Source organism: Molothrus ater, chromosome 2, assembly GCF_012460135.2.
Source record: "Molothrus ater isolate BHLD 08-10-18 breed brown headed cowbird chromosome 2, BPBGC_Mater_1.1, whole genome shotgun sequence".
Taxonomy (NCBI): Eukaryota; Metazoa; Chordata; class Aves; order Passeriformes; family Icteridae; genus Molothrus; species Molothrus ater.
The window spans coordinates 114,798,760-114,812,000 of NC_050479.2; the positions used below are offsets into that span (position 1 = coordinate 114,798,760).

At 46.6% G+C, this 13,241-nt stretch overlaps 1 protein-coding gene across 1 annotated transcript in view; it reads left to right on the forward strand.

Moving 5' to 3' along the window:
• Positions 1–330: 330 nt before the first annotated feature.
• The window catches only part of ADAMTS5 (ADAM metallopeptidase with thrombospondin type 1 motif 5), a 39,565-nt gene continuing 26,654 nt past the window's right edge, over positions 331–13,241 (forward strand). The window contains exons 1-2 of the mRNA XM_036404184.1: positions 331–1,182; positions 11,331–11,463. Of these exons, the coding sequence (XP_036260077.1) occupies positions 331–1,182; positions 11,331–11,463 (985 nt within the window). The remainder of the gene's footprint in view (positions 1,183–11,330; positions 11,464–13,241) is intronic.

The following is a 13,241-nucleotide window of genomic DNA, read 5'->3' on the forward strand; positions in this document are numbered from 1 at the left end:
TCTCTCTCTCTCTCTCTCTCTCTCCCTTTCCATGTGCTCCCGGCTCTTCCCTGCAGAGAAACACAAAGTTCACACGCGAGCGGCTTTTGTTGACATTTTTTTCTCTCCCACTCACACTTGACTTCGGGAGGGAGAACTTTTTTTTCTTTTTTATTTTTCTTGTCGTTCCTTTTTTTTTTTTTTTTTTTTTCTCCCTTCTTCGCACCTCTCCTTTTCTCCCCATCCCTTAACCCCGCTGCCGCGCTCCGCCGGCCGGCTCCCATTATTCCCATCACTATCACCACCACAATTACCATTCCCGCCGCCCCGCTGCCCCGCGCCGAGGCGAGGATGCTGCCGGCGCTGCTGTGGCTGCTGCTGGCCGCCCGTGCCGGCGGCGCCGCGCCGCCGCCGCCCGCACCTGCCGAGCCCGGCGCGCCGCCCGGCCGGCCCCCCGCCCCCGGGCCGCCCCGCGGGGCCGTGCGGCGCCTCGACCCGACCTACGCGGGGGGCGGCAGGGCGGGCTATGTGCTCTACGCCGGGGGACAGCGCTTCCTGCTCGACCTGGAGCGCGACGGGCCGCGCTGCCACTACCGCGGCACGGTGGACGGCAGCCCGCGCTCGCTCGCCGTCTTCAACCTCTGCGGCGGCCTCGACGGCTTCTTCGCCGTGGGCCGCTCCCGCTACACCGTGCGCCCGGCGCGCCGCGCTCCCCACGCAGAGGCCGCGGCGCGGATCTACGGCGAGGGCCCGGCCCGCGCTCCCCACGTCTTCCGCCGGGAGAGCTTCAGCTTCGAGACGGTGCCGGCCCGCACCAGCTGCGAGACCCGGGACCCCGCCAGGCCGGCGGGCGGGGACGGGCGGCGGCGGCGGCGGCGGCGCTCCGTGTCCCGGGCCCGGCAGGTGGAGCTGCTGCTGGTGGCCGACGCCTCCATGGTGCGCAAGTACGGGAAGGGGCTGCAGCACTACCTGCTCACGCTGGCCTCCATCGCCTCCCGGCTCTACGCGCACGCCAGCCTGGAGAACCACGTGCGGTTGGCCGTGGTGAAGGTGGTGGCGCTGGGCGATAAGGAGAAGGGGCTGGAGGTCAACAGGAACGCCGCCACCACACTCAAGAACTTCTGCAAGTGGCAGCACCAGCACAACCGCCTCGACGATGACCACGAGGAGCACTACGACGCCGCCATCCTCTTCACGCGCGAGGTAGGCATGGCCCCGGCCATGGGCATGGCCATGACAGCGAGAGGTGTCCCTCGAGCCTGGCGTGGCCGGGCTGCCGCACCTCCGGCTACCCTGCTCGGCTTTGCCCTGTGGTTTCCTCCCCGCACATGAATCCGGCTCGTCTCTCGGGCAGTGCAGCATCTCAGGGACCGGCACCTACTGCCGGGCATGGCAGAGGGATTGAGATTTGTGTGTATACCCTGCCCTGTGCTGTCACCCCGCCTTGGGTTCACCAGTGCAGTGCTGGGACCTCAGCCCGGTGGAGAGATCGGAGCTTTGATAGTGGGACTCAGCCTGATGTCCCTTTGCTTCAGACTTTGTCCTGTCTGTCCCTGTGAGATGTTTAACACCTTCTGCAGAGGTGGTCCAGTCGGGAAGGGCTGATAGCACTTCCTAGGCTAAATTAGTCCCCAAACAAACCTGCTAGGGAAGGTGGTGGAGAGCACCTTAAGAGCACAGACGTCTTGCTTGTGGAGCACATCGGGACGCTATTTCCAGCAGGGATAGCTCCACCGCGCTGGAAGCCAGCAGCGCTTGTGGTTCAGGTGTAGGACGTAAGTGCAGACCGCAGGTAAACAGGGCTGCACAAGCTGGGTGACTTGGGCTGGGTGGTGGCAAGGGGCTGCAGTCCCTGTCCTGTCCCCCAAGCGGGTGCCCTCATCAGCTGTGGGTTGGATCTGCTCGTGTTGCTCATGCAGAGCCGTGCCTTATTGCTCCATGCTGGGTTGTTGATTAATTGCATTGCCAGAGGTCGTTAAGGGACATTGCTCTGGTAGACATGTGGCCGAGTTTATGCAATGAAGTTCTGTAAGAATATCCCTTCAGCGGTTTGGGTTTGGTGTTTTCTTTTTTTCCCTTTCCCCAAGTACGAAAAAAATAACTGCATGACTTTCCGTTCATTTGAGTTCTCCGGCTTTGCTACATGGTAGGAGCCTGCCAAAAAGGATGCTTTGGATGGTTTGTGGAAGGAGTTGCTCCAGAAGGGGGGAAAAAGCGCCTGGCTTGCTTTTATAGCTGTAAATAGTTGAAACATTAGGTTCTGTGTCAGGCATCACTTGTACAACAGGAGCCCTTTTTAGCAGTTTAAAGCCCATCAGTGCAATTTGCAAGCTTTCATTTTATTATCGCTATAACCTCAATGAAAGCAGGCTACCTAGACTGGGTCAGAGTGTCTTTGGGTTTGCTGTAAACATCTTTTCCAATGGCTTATTAAGCCTGGGCCAGAATCCATCACTTCGCTCTGAAGAGTGTTTCTGCCATTATTCCCGTTTATTTCCCTGGGCTATATGACAATTCTGAAACGCTTAGGGTGACGACTGTGAACCTTAACGTCAATTATTAAGTTAATTTGGACTGAGATAGGATGTGACTTTAAAGTGCAGTTGCTTTACAGCTGCTTAGCTGTAATTCTTTGCATGGACACCCTCCTGCCAGAATAAGAGGGTGCTGCTAATCAGTAATCCGCTTTCAAAGACTCATGAGCAATGCATAGAATTACCTCTCTGGGCCGTAAGTAGTGCATTGAATAAACAAATCACCACGGTTCCTGTGGTTTCCTTGCACTCTTAAGATGCAAATGTTGCTTGCACTGCTGCTCAGGGCTGCTTCATGAGATGAAAAGCGCAGGCTTGTGTTTTCTTGGTTTACATTTTAACAGCTTTAACTCTGGGATTAGCTGCTCGATGCAGTTCAGGACAACTTAATCTGCTTTAATGCTTTCCTCTGTGCACACGGACATTGTTTGGCAGTGTTTGACTGAATTAAGAACCAGACTGGAGTTTCTTGCTACATGTGTTCATGATGTTCTTTGCAGAGAGTGTGTGTGAGCCCACACGATTTTTATATGCTTACCCTTGAAATGTCAACATGAATCTATTTGCTCCCCGTGGAATGTAAACACGAAAAGGGTTAAAGGATGAAAAAGCAGTGGAGATGTTTCCTGGAGAAAACAGCCCCGCTTTGAACTAAAGGAGAGATTTTTTCCAGTTTAGCTTTTCAATGAGAGTGGCAGCAGTTGGCAGGAGAGCACCACTTTTACAACTCTGTTTTGGATGGATGAAGTTGGTTGCTAAGCTACAAGACGCCGAGCCGTGGCTGCGTGTTTTGATGGGCTCTGAATATCGTCATGCTGATTTTTGAACATCCAGATGTCTCTTTCTAAGTGCCTTGGGTTTCAGGCATTGGGCAAACGTGTGAGGTACATTTTCCATCCTTGTTTACTAACTGAGGCCACCTTGAGCTTCGTGTTGTCAACAGAATAATATTTGCAGATCGTTTGTCAGCTGAATGCGTGGCCTCAGCTGTATGGAATTGGCTTTGTGTAGATAGAATCTGCATTGTGCATGGCTGATGCCGTACAAATCCCTCAATAATAATTATCTTTGTTTCAGAGTGACATTTGATTGGATGGTATTTTTTTACACCAAAAGAGGGCTTTATTTGAGCTCCTGTATGAAGGAAGAATCCTGAGAGAATTCAGCAGTGTTCCTTCATCCTCTGGTTGTCTTTACTTCTCTAAAGATAAATTAGTAACCATTGGTAGACTGAGAGTGCATTGGCAACCCTCCTTTATTATTAAATTAGTGGTGCTTCACATTATATTTTATAAGTTCAAATTATGGTTGTCATCATCATCATCATAATTCATACTAGGAAGTACTTCCTATGTAAAAGAATTTAGAAGGAAATTCACTACTTCTGATTTAAAACAGCCACTTCTGGTCATAATCTGTATTTAATTGGATAAGGGCTTTAAAGCAATTATTCTGCATATCACAGTAAATCAATATGAACATGAATTCAGTTTGGGGTGATTCAGGTTCTTAAAGCTGGTTTTAGGCTTTATGTTGCTTATCAGTGATGGCAAGGGTCCATTAGTGGCTGCAGTGGGTCCTCTGTTTACTCTGTAAATGCAAGGATCACTAGAGTTACATGTCTGGCCATTGTGAAAACCTTAAGTGGACACAGAAATCATCTGCCACTAAATATTGCAGAAATTTAGTTGGGTTCCACAGTGATTTTTTAAATCTGATAATGAGAAGTGTATTTTCCCAGTGGTTGCAGTCTGTCATTTTGGCCCACGAGGAACAGGATGAAGCATGACAGAGGTCTGACTTGACAGTAAGCGAACGTGATAATTTTCTGATATTTCTAAATTTCCTCAAGGCAGCTTGACCATAACAGCCTTAGAGAGCACATGAGTCCCCTGCTATTGGATTACTTTGTGGTTGAGTTCTTGGCAGCAGCTGTAAATCTTTGGGCCTCATGAATCCTGGAGCATCCTCCATGGAATATGGTGGTGCAAGGATGCATTTCTGGTGGCCAGGTGAGTCTGCTCCACTTCATAGAGAAGTGGCCATGTGGTAGGGAGGAGAAGAGCTTGCAAAGCCCTCTTTCTCTGGAGATTAGATCACTTCTTGTCCACAGCAGTGAAGTCAACAGCAAATTTAGAGTTTATTCTGTATCAGCCTTTTTTATAGTGAATAGTTTGCAGGAGCTGGAAGCAGATCATCTTCAGATTTTTATGGGTGCAACAAAACACTTGCAAGATTATTTGCCACAGTAGCAAAACAGATTAGATGGGACTTGCAAACTGCATTTGAACTCACACTGTTCTTTTTCTGTGGTCCAGCCTGCTCTGCAATTATCCTCTAGAATCCATCCAGTCTATTTCATTAGTGGCCCTTAGTTAAATTTCAAGTGAACTATTGAATGCATTTGGACAAAATCCAGCTCTCTTCCTTTCCGCCCCTGTTCTGAATCATCTGAAGATTAAAATAGATGTTTCTCACAGTAGATACAGACATTAGGAGCAAGGAAAAAATCCTTTCCTAAGTGCTTGTTAGCATCATCTGTGATAGTACCATCATGCCTGGCTCGAGCAGAAGGTTCATGCTAGAGCCAAAGGCCACTGTCCTGCCTTTTTCTACACAGTAATTATATGGGGCTGGTGTGTTTGATTTAGTTTAACTGTCCATCTGGCAGTGCTGTTGAAATTTAACAGCAAGCTTTGTATTATCTCAGCTCTGTAGATGATAATTTCACTGCATGGAGCACATGCTTTCTTTGGCTCTACTTCTTTCTTCTTTTTTTTTTTTTTTCTCTTTTCTCTGTTATCATCTTCCAACAATTATTATCCCCTAGCAGTAAAACAAGTCGCTGTACCAATGGTCAATAGAATAGATTTCACTGTTAATATTACTCTGAAGAAATTGTAGTGTGATGTGTATACCAGTTTCATAGTGTTTTCACCAACTTTGTTGCACATTTAAATAATGTCCCTAGGGAAAACAAAGTGGGACATAACTGATAGAGGAGAAGTTTGATTCACCCTGGTCTGGAGAGATGGTGTGGAGTTTCCCCACAAAGGAACTGTGGGCTTAGGCAGGTTAAATCACACATTTTTACTTGGTCATCAGTCACCAGTTTCATAACTGAAACTTCTCCCCATGCAGATCCCAAATGCTTTATTTGCATTTTGTCAGTATTTTAAAATAACCTGTAGTTTGTATAACTCTGCTGTTTGTTCTTTTTTTTTCCCCAAATGCTCAAGCCCCAGGCTCATATTTATGATATGAACCCCAAAAGCAAATTACCTCCATTTTTAAGCTGATGGGGAAATACATTTGGGTTTGGCAGCTATCACCATTGTGGTTTTCCTCAGAAGGCAACCAGGCTCTGGCCACCCTCTCAAAATGTGGCCAGGGGAGGACAGAGCAGTAACCCAGCAAGCCTTTTGTCACCCGGGATCCTTTCTGCTCATGTGAACATTGCATTTGAAACCCTGTGTGCCATTCCAGGTTGCTGTGACATCAGTGGAAGTTCCCCCACTTTGCAGAGGAGCTGAAGGAGGGGTGGATGTGTGTGTTCCCAGCACCACCTGACCCCACCCTCCTGCCCAGGTCTGCGGTGGGAACGTTGCTGCTGCAGGAAATCGGAAAGTCGTGCTTAATTCCTTCCTCTGCTGGAGGGATTTTAGGTCTGTATCGCCCACCTCCCAGGAGAGGTCCTTAACCAGGAGGTTGTAAGCTGTTCCAGGTGTTAAGGAAACTTTCCACCCCTCTGACCAAAGGTCTGTCACTGTTTAGTGAGTAATTCATATGGTGAGAATGAGGGGAATCGTGACCTGAAGCCGCTGAGTGGAGTGCAGCGCCTGGAGCAAGGTGGTCTGGGTTCCTCAAGCATGGAGAGGAACTGTTTCTCTGACTTACCACAGGCTGTTCAGTGGGAAGGAAGAAGGATGAGCAATAGGGACCAAAAATTGGGTCCCTTCCCTGACTGCACTTCACCTGCAGCCTGGGCTAGGGAAACCTTGGGCTCAGGGACTGCTCCAGGAGGAGTCACAGCTCCCTGTGTGCTTGGTAGGAGCCTGGTGTAGACCATAAAGTGCTCTCCTAAAAAAGATGCTTCTAGTTGGCCTCGTCCCTGGAAGGAATTTGTAGCTGGATCATGTTCTTAGTGGGAAAAGTCTTGAGCTGATGAGCTGCTGCAAAAGAAGAACAAGTGAACAGAGCTGTAGAGGTTTTAGCTGTGCTTTACAAGAAGGTGATGTGCAGCTTGACCTGCACAAAGCCTCATCCTGTGGGTTCTTCTCATTCTGATCTGAGAAGCTCTGTGGGCTCATCTTCCCTCAGGGCCAAAGGTGGAGAAACATCTGAAACATCTGAATGAAACATCTGAACCCCAGTAAGCATAGTGCCCAGCTGTTCCAGACTGTGGAACTTTGGCACTTTGGGGCCCACAGGATCCCAAACTGCAAGCCCTGTGAGGGGTAGATAACTCAAAAGACCTGAGGACATGTTCTTCTGTCCTTAAGTCCCACCAAAGTGTCCACGTTGGAGCTCACATTGTGTTTTGGATCTGGTCAGCAGGCTCTGACCTAATACCAGGTTTCACTAAACAGTTTATTCTTGTTTTGGAACCTACTGTAGAACACATTTCAGGTGAAATGAACTCCTTGCTCCAGCCAGGACATGGTGACAGTTACCTCCCTTCACAACAAGGCCATGTGTACATGGCAGCCAGCCAGCTGCTCCTGATGGATTCAGAATGCCAAGAAAACTTGGCCTCTAATGAGCTGTCTAATTAACTCCTAGACTTGTGATGTACAGCTTAGTTTTACTAAGCCATTCCTTTGCCAAAACTTAACATCTCTTGCCTCCTGCATAGCAAATGCATTTCCTTGTCATTCTTCTATTTTGAAACTACTGTAAAGCAGATCAAGTGCCACGCTGCTTTTCTTCTTTAGAAATATAAAAAAACATTCTTTAACTCTTCTGCCACTGTTTCAAGGCAATTGAACATCCAGATCTGAGTAGCTGATTTACTTTCTAGTAGAAGCAAAAAACCCCAGAGTGAAATAATTATTGGAAACTGATTTTATGTATCACGAGTCCCCTCCTGCCTTGTGCTTTAGCTGGAGTATGAAAAGTTGAGGCTACCCACACAGATTTTTTTAAGATTGCATCATTCCATTGAAGCCTGTTTTTAACAAAAAGTTAAAATATTTTCCAGGGAAGTAAAACCTACTGTACTCCCAGAAAGTTTACTTCATGGAAGTAATAGACTGCTTTCCAGGACTGCCCAGGAAAGCAAAAATCAAATACAGCTATTGATTCTGGTAGTGAATAATCCATATCCAGTGTTTGATGGCTAAGCAGGCTTGATTTTCAGTAACATCACTTGCAGTCAAGATGTTTGGACACTGGTATTGGTGAATTGACCCAAAAGCAAACTTTTCAAAATATTTGTCTCAGAGATGCCAGTTGATAGGCTGCAGTTCTAGGAACAGAAATATATTCCAGTTCAAATCGTACAGAGTCAGGAGAAGTAAAGAAGTGAACGAGATAATGACAACATAGAGGAGCTCTCAGTAATTTGCCTAAAGGATTATTGATATTGTCAGCCTTAGCTGCATATGAGCATCCTCAGGCAGCCACTGAGGGCTGGAATTGGCAGGGAAAACCAGGATGCTCAATCCATGCTCTGCCCAAAGCACAGCCATGGCATGCCCTGCTCTGGCAGCAGATGGGCAACCCACAGACATCCTCATAACAGCTTCTGACAAAGGAGCCGATGCCAGAAAATATTTCCTGTCCATGTTTCCAGAATCCTTTACAAGCTCCTCTGCTGCTTCCCAGCTGGGATTTGGCAGTGGCTGCAGGACTCCCACACCGACTGCTGGGGGGCCACAAGGAGGTGCCCACGGGGCTACTGAGGGCTCTGCTGGAGCACTGCCACCACTTTCTGACCCAGGGTGGGCACCTTTCTCCTTTCTGGGGAGGGCTGGTCCCATGTCACCTGTTTGCCAGCTGTCCGTGGGGAATTGGAGGAGCTAGGTGATTGGCATATCAGCAGTTTGCAGAATCATGTTTTTCCTGCTGTGGGATTTTCTAGGACCAGCCCTGATATTTAGGGAGGACACTGTAATGCAATCCTGAGCACAGATTTTGAAATGCTGAGGTGAGATTATGCTAACATCTCTGCCCTAAAATTTCATGCTCCACGCATCCCATCAGAATAAGCTCTGTGGAAGTTTACAAGATTGCCTGCTTAGAAAAATTTATATTTTTTTAGTTATATTTGAGTTATCAAACCTGGTGAATCATTGTGAATGAAGTCTGGCTGTGGCTATAGGTGTAAATTCACAGTGTAGCTGCTTCTTGTGTGCAAATGGGAGTAAATCCTGAGTGGCATGAGGCATCTGGGTGCTGATACCATTGTGCCACACTGGGAGCAGCACTGATGACAGTACCTATGTAATAATGACACCCAAATACAAGAAAAGACTGAGTGATATAGAACCTGCATGCAGACACAAAGCCTGAATTAAGGCAGTTTATACTGTTTTGGCACTCTCAACCTGTCTAGCCCTCCTCCAGTAAGCTGCTTTCTGTCTGATTTATGTGCTTTTTGGTACTTGTGTAAGAATTTCAGTTCAGCTGCTTGTGTGGATTCAGGTCCCATTGCTCCATCATATAGAATGACAGGATCAGTCATGTTAGAAATTATTAAATATTAAGCCCCGAATGTTTCAGGGTGTGTCCTGCCTGGCTTCGTCTGGCCTCGCTGCTGGACCAAAGGCAGCAGCTGTGGCGTTTTTCACCCCAGAGATGCCTTTGGCTGGCTAGGTGCTGCAGCTGGGCGCTCAGAACAAGTCCAGGCAAAATAGGAACTCAGTTTACCTTTGGTGGAAAAGATTCAGGCAACAGTGAAGAGAAAAGGAGCGGGTTCTGCCGTGTAGCTTAGATCCAGAGTTTATTGTAGCATGGTAGATTTCTGAATCTGGCAACAGCTCCAGACAGTCAGACAGAGACCGAACCACGGCAGAGCCACGGCAGAGACCCCGACCGCATGGTCTCGTGTCCTTTTTAAGCCCCGGGGACAGGGGGACGGGACGGACAGGTGAGGGCCAACCAGGTGTGAGCAGGGGAAGGCTCAGGGGATGTGGACGCTGGGACAAACCAATGAGCCCAGACCTGGGGGGGCATCTGCCAATCACACGACGCCTTGCTGGAAGGTGCCAGGCAGGAGGGCACAGGGGGAGGCGGAAAGGTTGGCATGCTTGAGGGGATGGGAAAGGTGGGACAGGAAATGGCGACACACTGCAACAGGAAATGACCTCTGAGATCATTGAGTCCAAGCACCTTGTGCTAGACCATGGCACTGAGTGCCACATCCAGCCTTTCCTTAAACACCTCCAGGGATGGGGACTCCACCACATCTCTGGGCAGCCCCTTCCAATATCTAATCACCCTCTCTGTGAGGAAATTCTTCCTAAATGTCCAACCTAAACATCGAGCTTAGGACAGTGTCTTCTTGTCCCACTTTTCTGGAAGCCAGAACTGAGCCTGAAATTTCTCCTCCATATATGTAACACTGCTTTGTATTTTTAGCTTTAGCAAAGGAAAAAATTCCTTTGTTTGGCAAAAAAACCTCTTTTTTCTTTTTTTTTTTTTTTTAATTTGGTGTTTGTTAAGAGATACTCTGTCACAGTATCTGTGCACTTAGGTGTGGTTTTCTTTGACTTCAGTGGGATTTGAATCCTGTGCTTTTCCAGGTTTGCCTAACCTGTCATAATCAGTGAACACTGCTGCTCTGAAGCCTCCTATAAGGTGTCTGTTATTCAGGTGGATTAATTATGAAAGGCTTCATAAAAGGAAGTCCTTATAGAGAGAGATCTGAAGGGAAGAAGAGAATCTTGAAAATGAAGGGAGAAAAGTGCTCTTTGATCATTTTGATAATAACATTTGTCATGCCTTGAAAATGACAATTTCATTCAACCACAATGAAATGTTGAAGTGTTCCAAATAGCATGGCCCCTGCTTCTTCTTCTCATCCAAAAAATGTGTATATATGCACATGCACACTAATATTCTTCCCTCTGCTTCAACAGAAGCATGGAGAAATTGCTGCTGGTGATAAAAACACAATGTCTGACCAAAGTTGAAAGACAAAACCTGATGCTACCTGGGTGGTTTTCAGAGATATCCCATATCTACATGTGGGAGGAGTGGTTAAGTTGTTGGGATTTTGCACTTTCTCTGACTCTCATCAGTCTCTGAGAATTGCTTAATACTTGGTATATTATTGGGTGAGACAGTAGTAATTGTACTGCTTGGCAGATGTGGAATGAGGTTTCACATGTAGCAATCTCATTTCTGTTAAATGAGAATATAGGATTGGCTTCAGAAAAGCAAGGTGATCTCTGGTTCAAGGACTGATCAGTAAGCTGAAGCTTTCTCTGGGCTTTGGTTTACTTTCTGTAAATAAAGAGAATTTTCTGGCTTTATTGTCAATGAGGAAATGCTTCCACAGCATATTTTCAGCACCCACCTCAATGCAAGTGTGAGCATCGCAGAAATACGAATTTACAAATTTAACTTAACCACAATTAGCTGCAGAACATATCCAAAACCTGTTAAAGTCCATGGAAATACTCCCACGACCTTACCAGGGATTGCCTTGCTGTGCATTTAACGTCTTTAGCTGGAACTTTGCACTGGTATTTTCATCTGGGACCTGCCATTGGCAAAGGCACCTTTAACCGGTTATTACCGCTGGGTGTAAAAATTCATTGTAACAATTTTTTTTTCCTTTTTTTTGATTTTTCTTTTTCCCTTCCTGGGCAGGATTTATGTGGGCATCATTCCTGTGATACCCTGGGAATGGCAGACGTTGGGACCATCTGCTCCCCCGAGCGCAGCTGCGCGGTGATTGAAGACGACGGCCTCCACGCAGCTTTTACGGTGGCTCACGAAATTGGTATGCAGTGCCTTTTCTGTTCCCCTGCCAAGCCAAACACTCCCAACAGCTGCATTAGGAACCAAAATACCCCGCAATTAATTCCAGATTTCCCCCAACCCAGAGCCCCGCCTGGGGATTAGGGCTGTGTACATATGCACTTCAGGGTTAACTAATAAGGGATCAGAAGGCAGGGGAAGGCGCACAGTAGGTGCTTCCTCCCTGACAGTGGCCTTTCTAAGCAGCAGTCAAAGTGAAAATTCAAAGGCTGCTGCTACTGCCCAGAGATGTCAGTGCATGACCCTCCTGAGAAAGCTTTTGGCCCATCTGTTGTAATTTGCATGCACTTATTTATTGGAAAATAAGTCACATTTTTCAACTTGTTGCATGCACTGTTGTTAGGAAGCTTTTTTCCCTGTATTACCTGCAGAGAAAAGCTTTTGTGGCAAAAACCCAACATAATTCCAGTATCTTTCTAAGTGTACAGAAATTCGTTATAAATCCTGTAATAAGTGAAACAGTATTTAGGTGATAAAGGTTTGGTCACAAAACCTGTTTAGCTTTGTTTCAGTTTCCACCTCAGAGGACAGCAATTAAATTAGAAGTCTCTCATGTACCCTTCAGAAGGGTTTGAGATAGAATAAGTGCCAGAAGAAAGTTAGTTGTTCTGGGATATGAGTTATTCCTTATTATGTCATGATATAACCCTTCAAGAGAGATGCTGTCATCTTGATCATGTTTAATTTTCTGATGTTTTGTGAACTGTGTTCACTGGAACATTCGCTATAAGGGCTGTTCACCTTGGGGAGTGAACAGCAATTTGAAAGTGGAGAATGTTCTTTTTTTTCCTTTTTTTTTTTTAATATTCTTGGAAGGAAATAACAAGGAAAGGAGAACTTTCAGAGAGAGCCAGCTGCTGAATTGCCTTGTACCTCATGCCAAACCAAAGTAAAGTTTGCTTTGTGAGTATCATTGCAGTGGTTCCATTTTCAAGGAGCTTGCAGGTAGAGCCTGAGATCTGGGTGCCTTATACATATGGCTGAGGAAACAGAGCTCACCAAGGATGGAAGGTGACCTGACTCTTCAGTGACAAGTGATCCTAACCCTGTTCCTCTTATGGCTCTGCAAAGGAATTGCATCAGTGGTGGCTGGAGAAGGGATCAGGCATTGCATGAAAACATGAAATACTGTGGCAGGATGAGTCCCCAAAGCAGAAATTTTATTTCAGTAAGCAATAATGTCACAACAAAAGAAAAAGTCCTCTGGAATCACTAATTCAGGGCATTTAGAGAGAGCTACAGCAGTATAGAAAGACAGATTCACATGGGATGTGGATGCTGTGAGTGAGCCATCACAAATCTGGGCTGGGTTAAATGGCAAACTTAGCCTGTCATTCACAGCCAGAGTGCTGGGGACACTGCTTGTGTCCCTTGCACCCAGAAGGGATGTCTCTGCTGAGGGTCATGGATAGGGTTGGGTGAGGAGCCCTCTTGTTGATGGATCTGGTGTGTGAAGAGGAGAGCATTGTCTTTCCTGCCATTTTATCAGCAATAAATATACTTTTAGGTAGACTAAAAATGAAAGAACATAGATCAGTAAAGAAAGGGATGAGCAGCAAGCGTTCACATTGTTACCTTGAATTCCACACAGAGAAAGTATAAGCAAAAGTGAATTATTTTTAGTGATCTAGAAGCACATTTTGGAGAAAGGCCATTTACATACCTAGGCATTTACAGGAATCTCTAAAAACTATAATTTTCAATGTAAAAAAGGCATGAATTGAAATGAATAAATAAGAA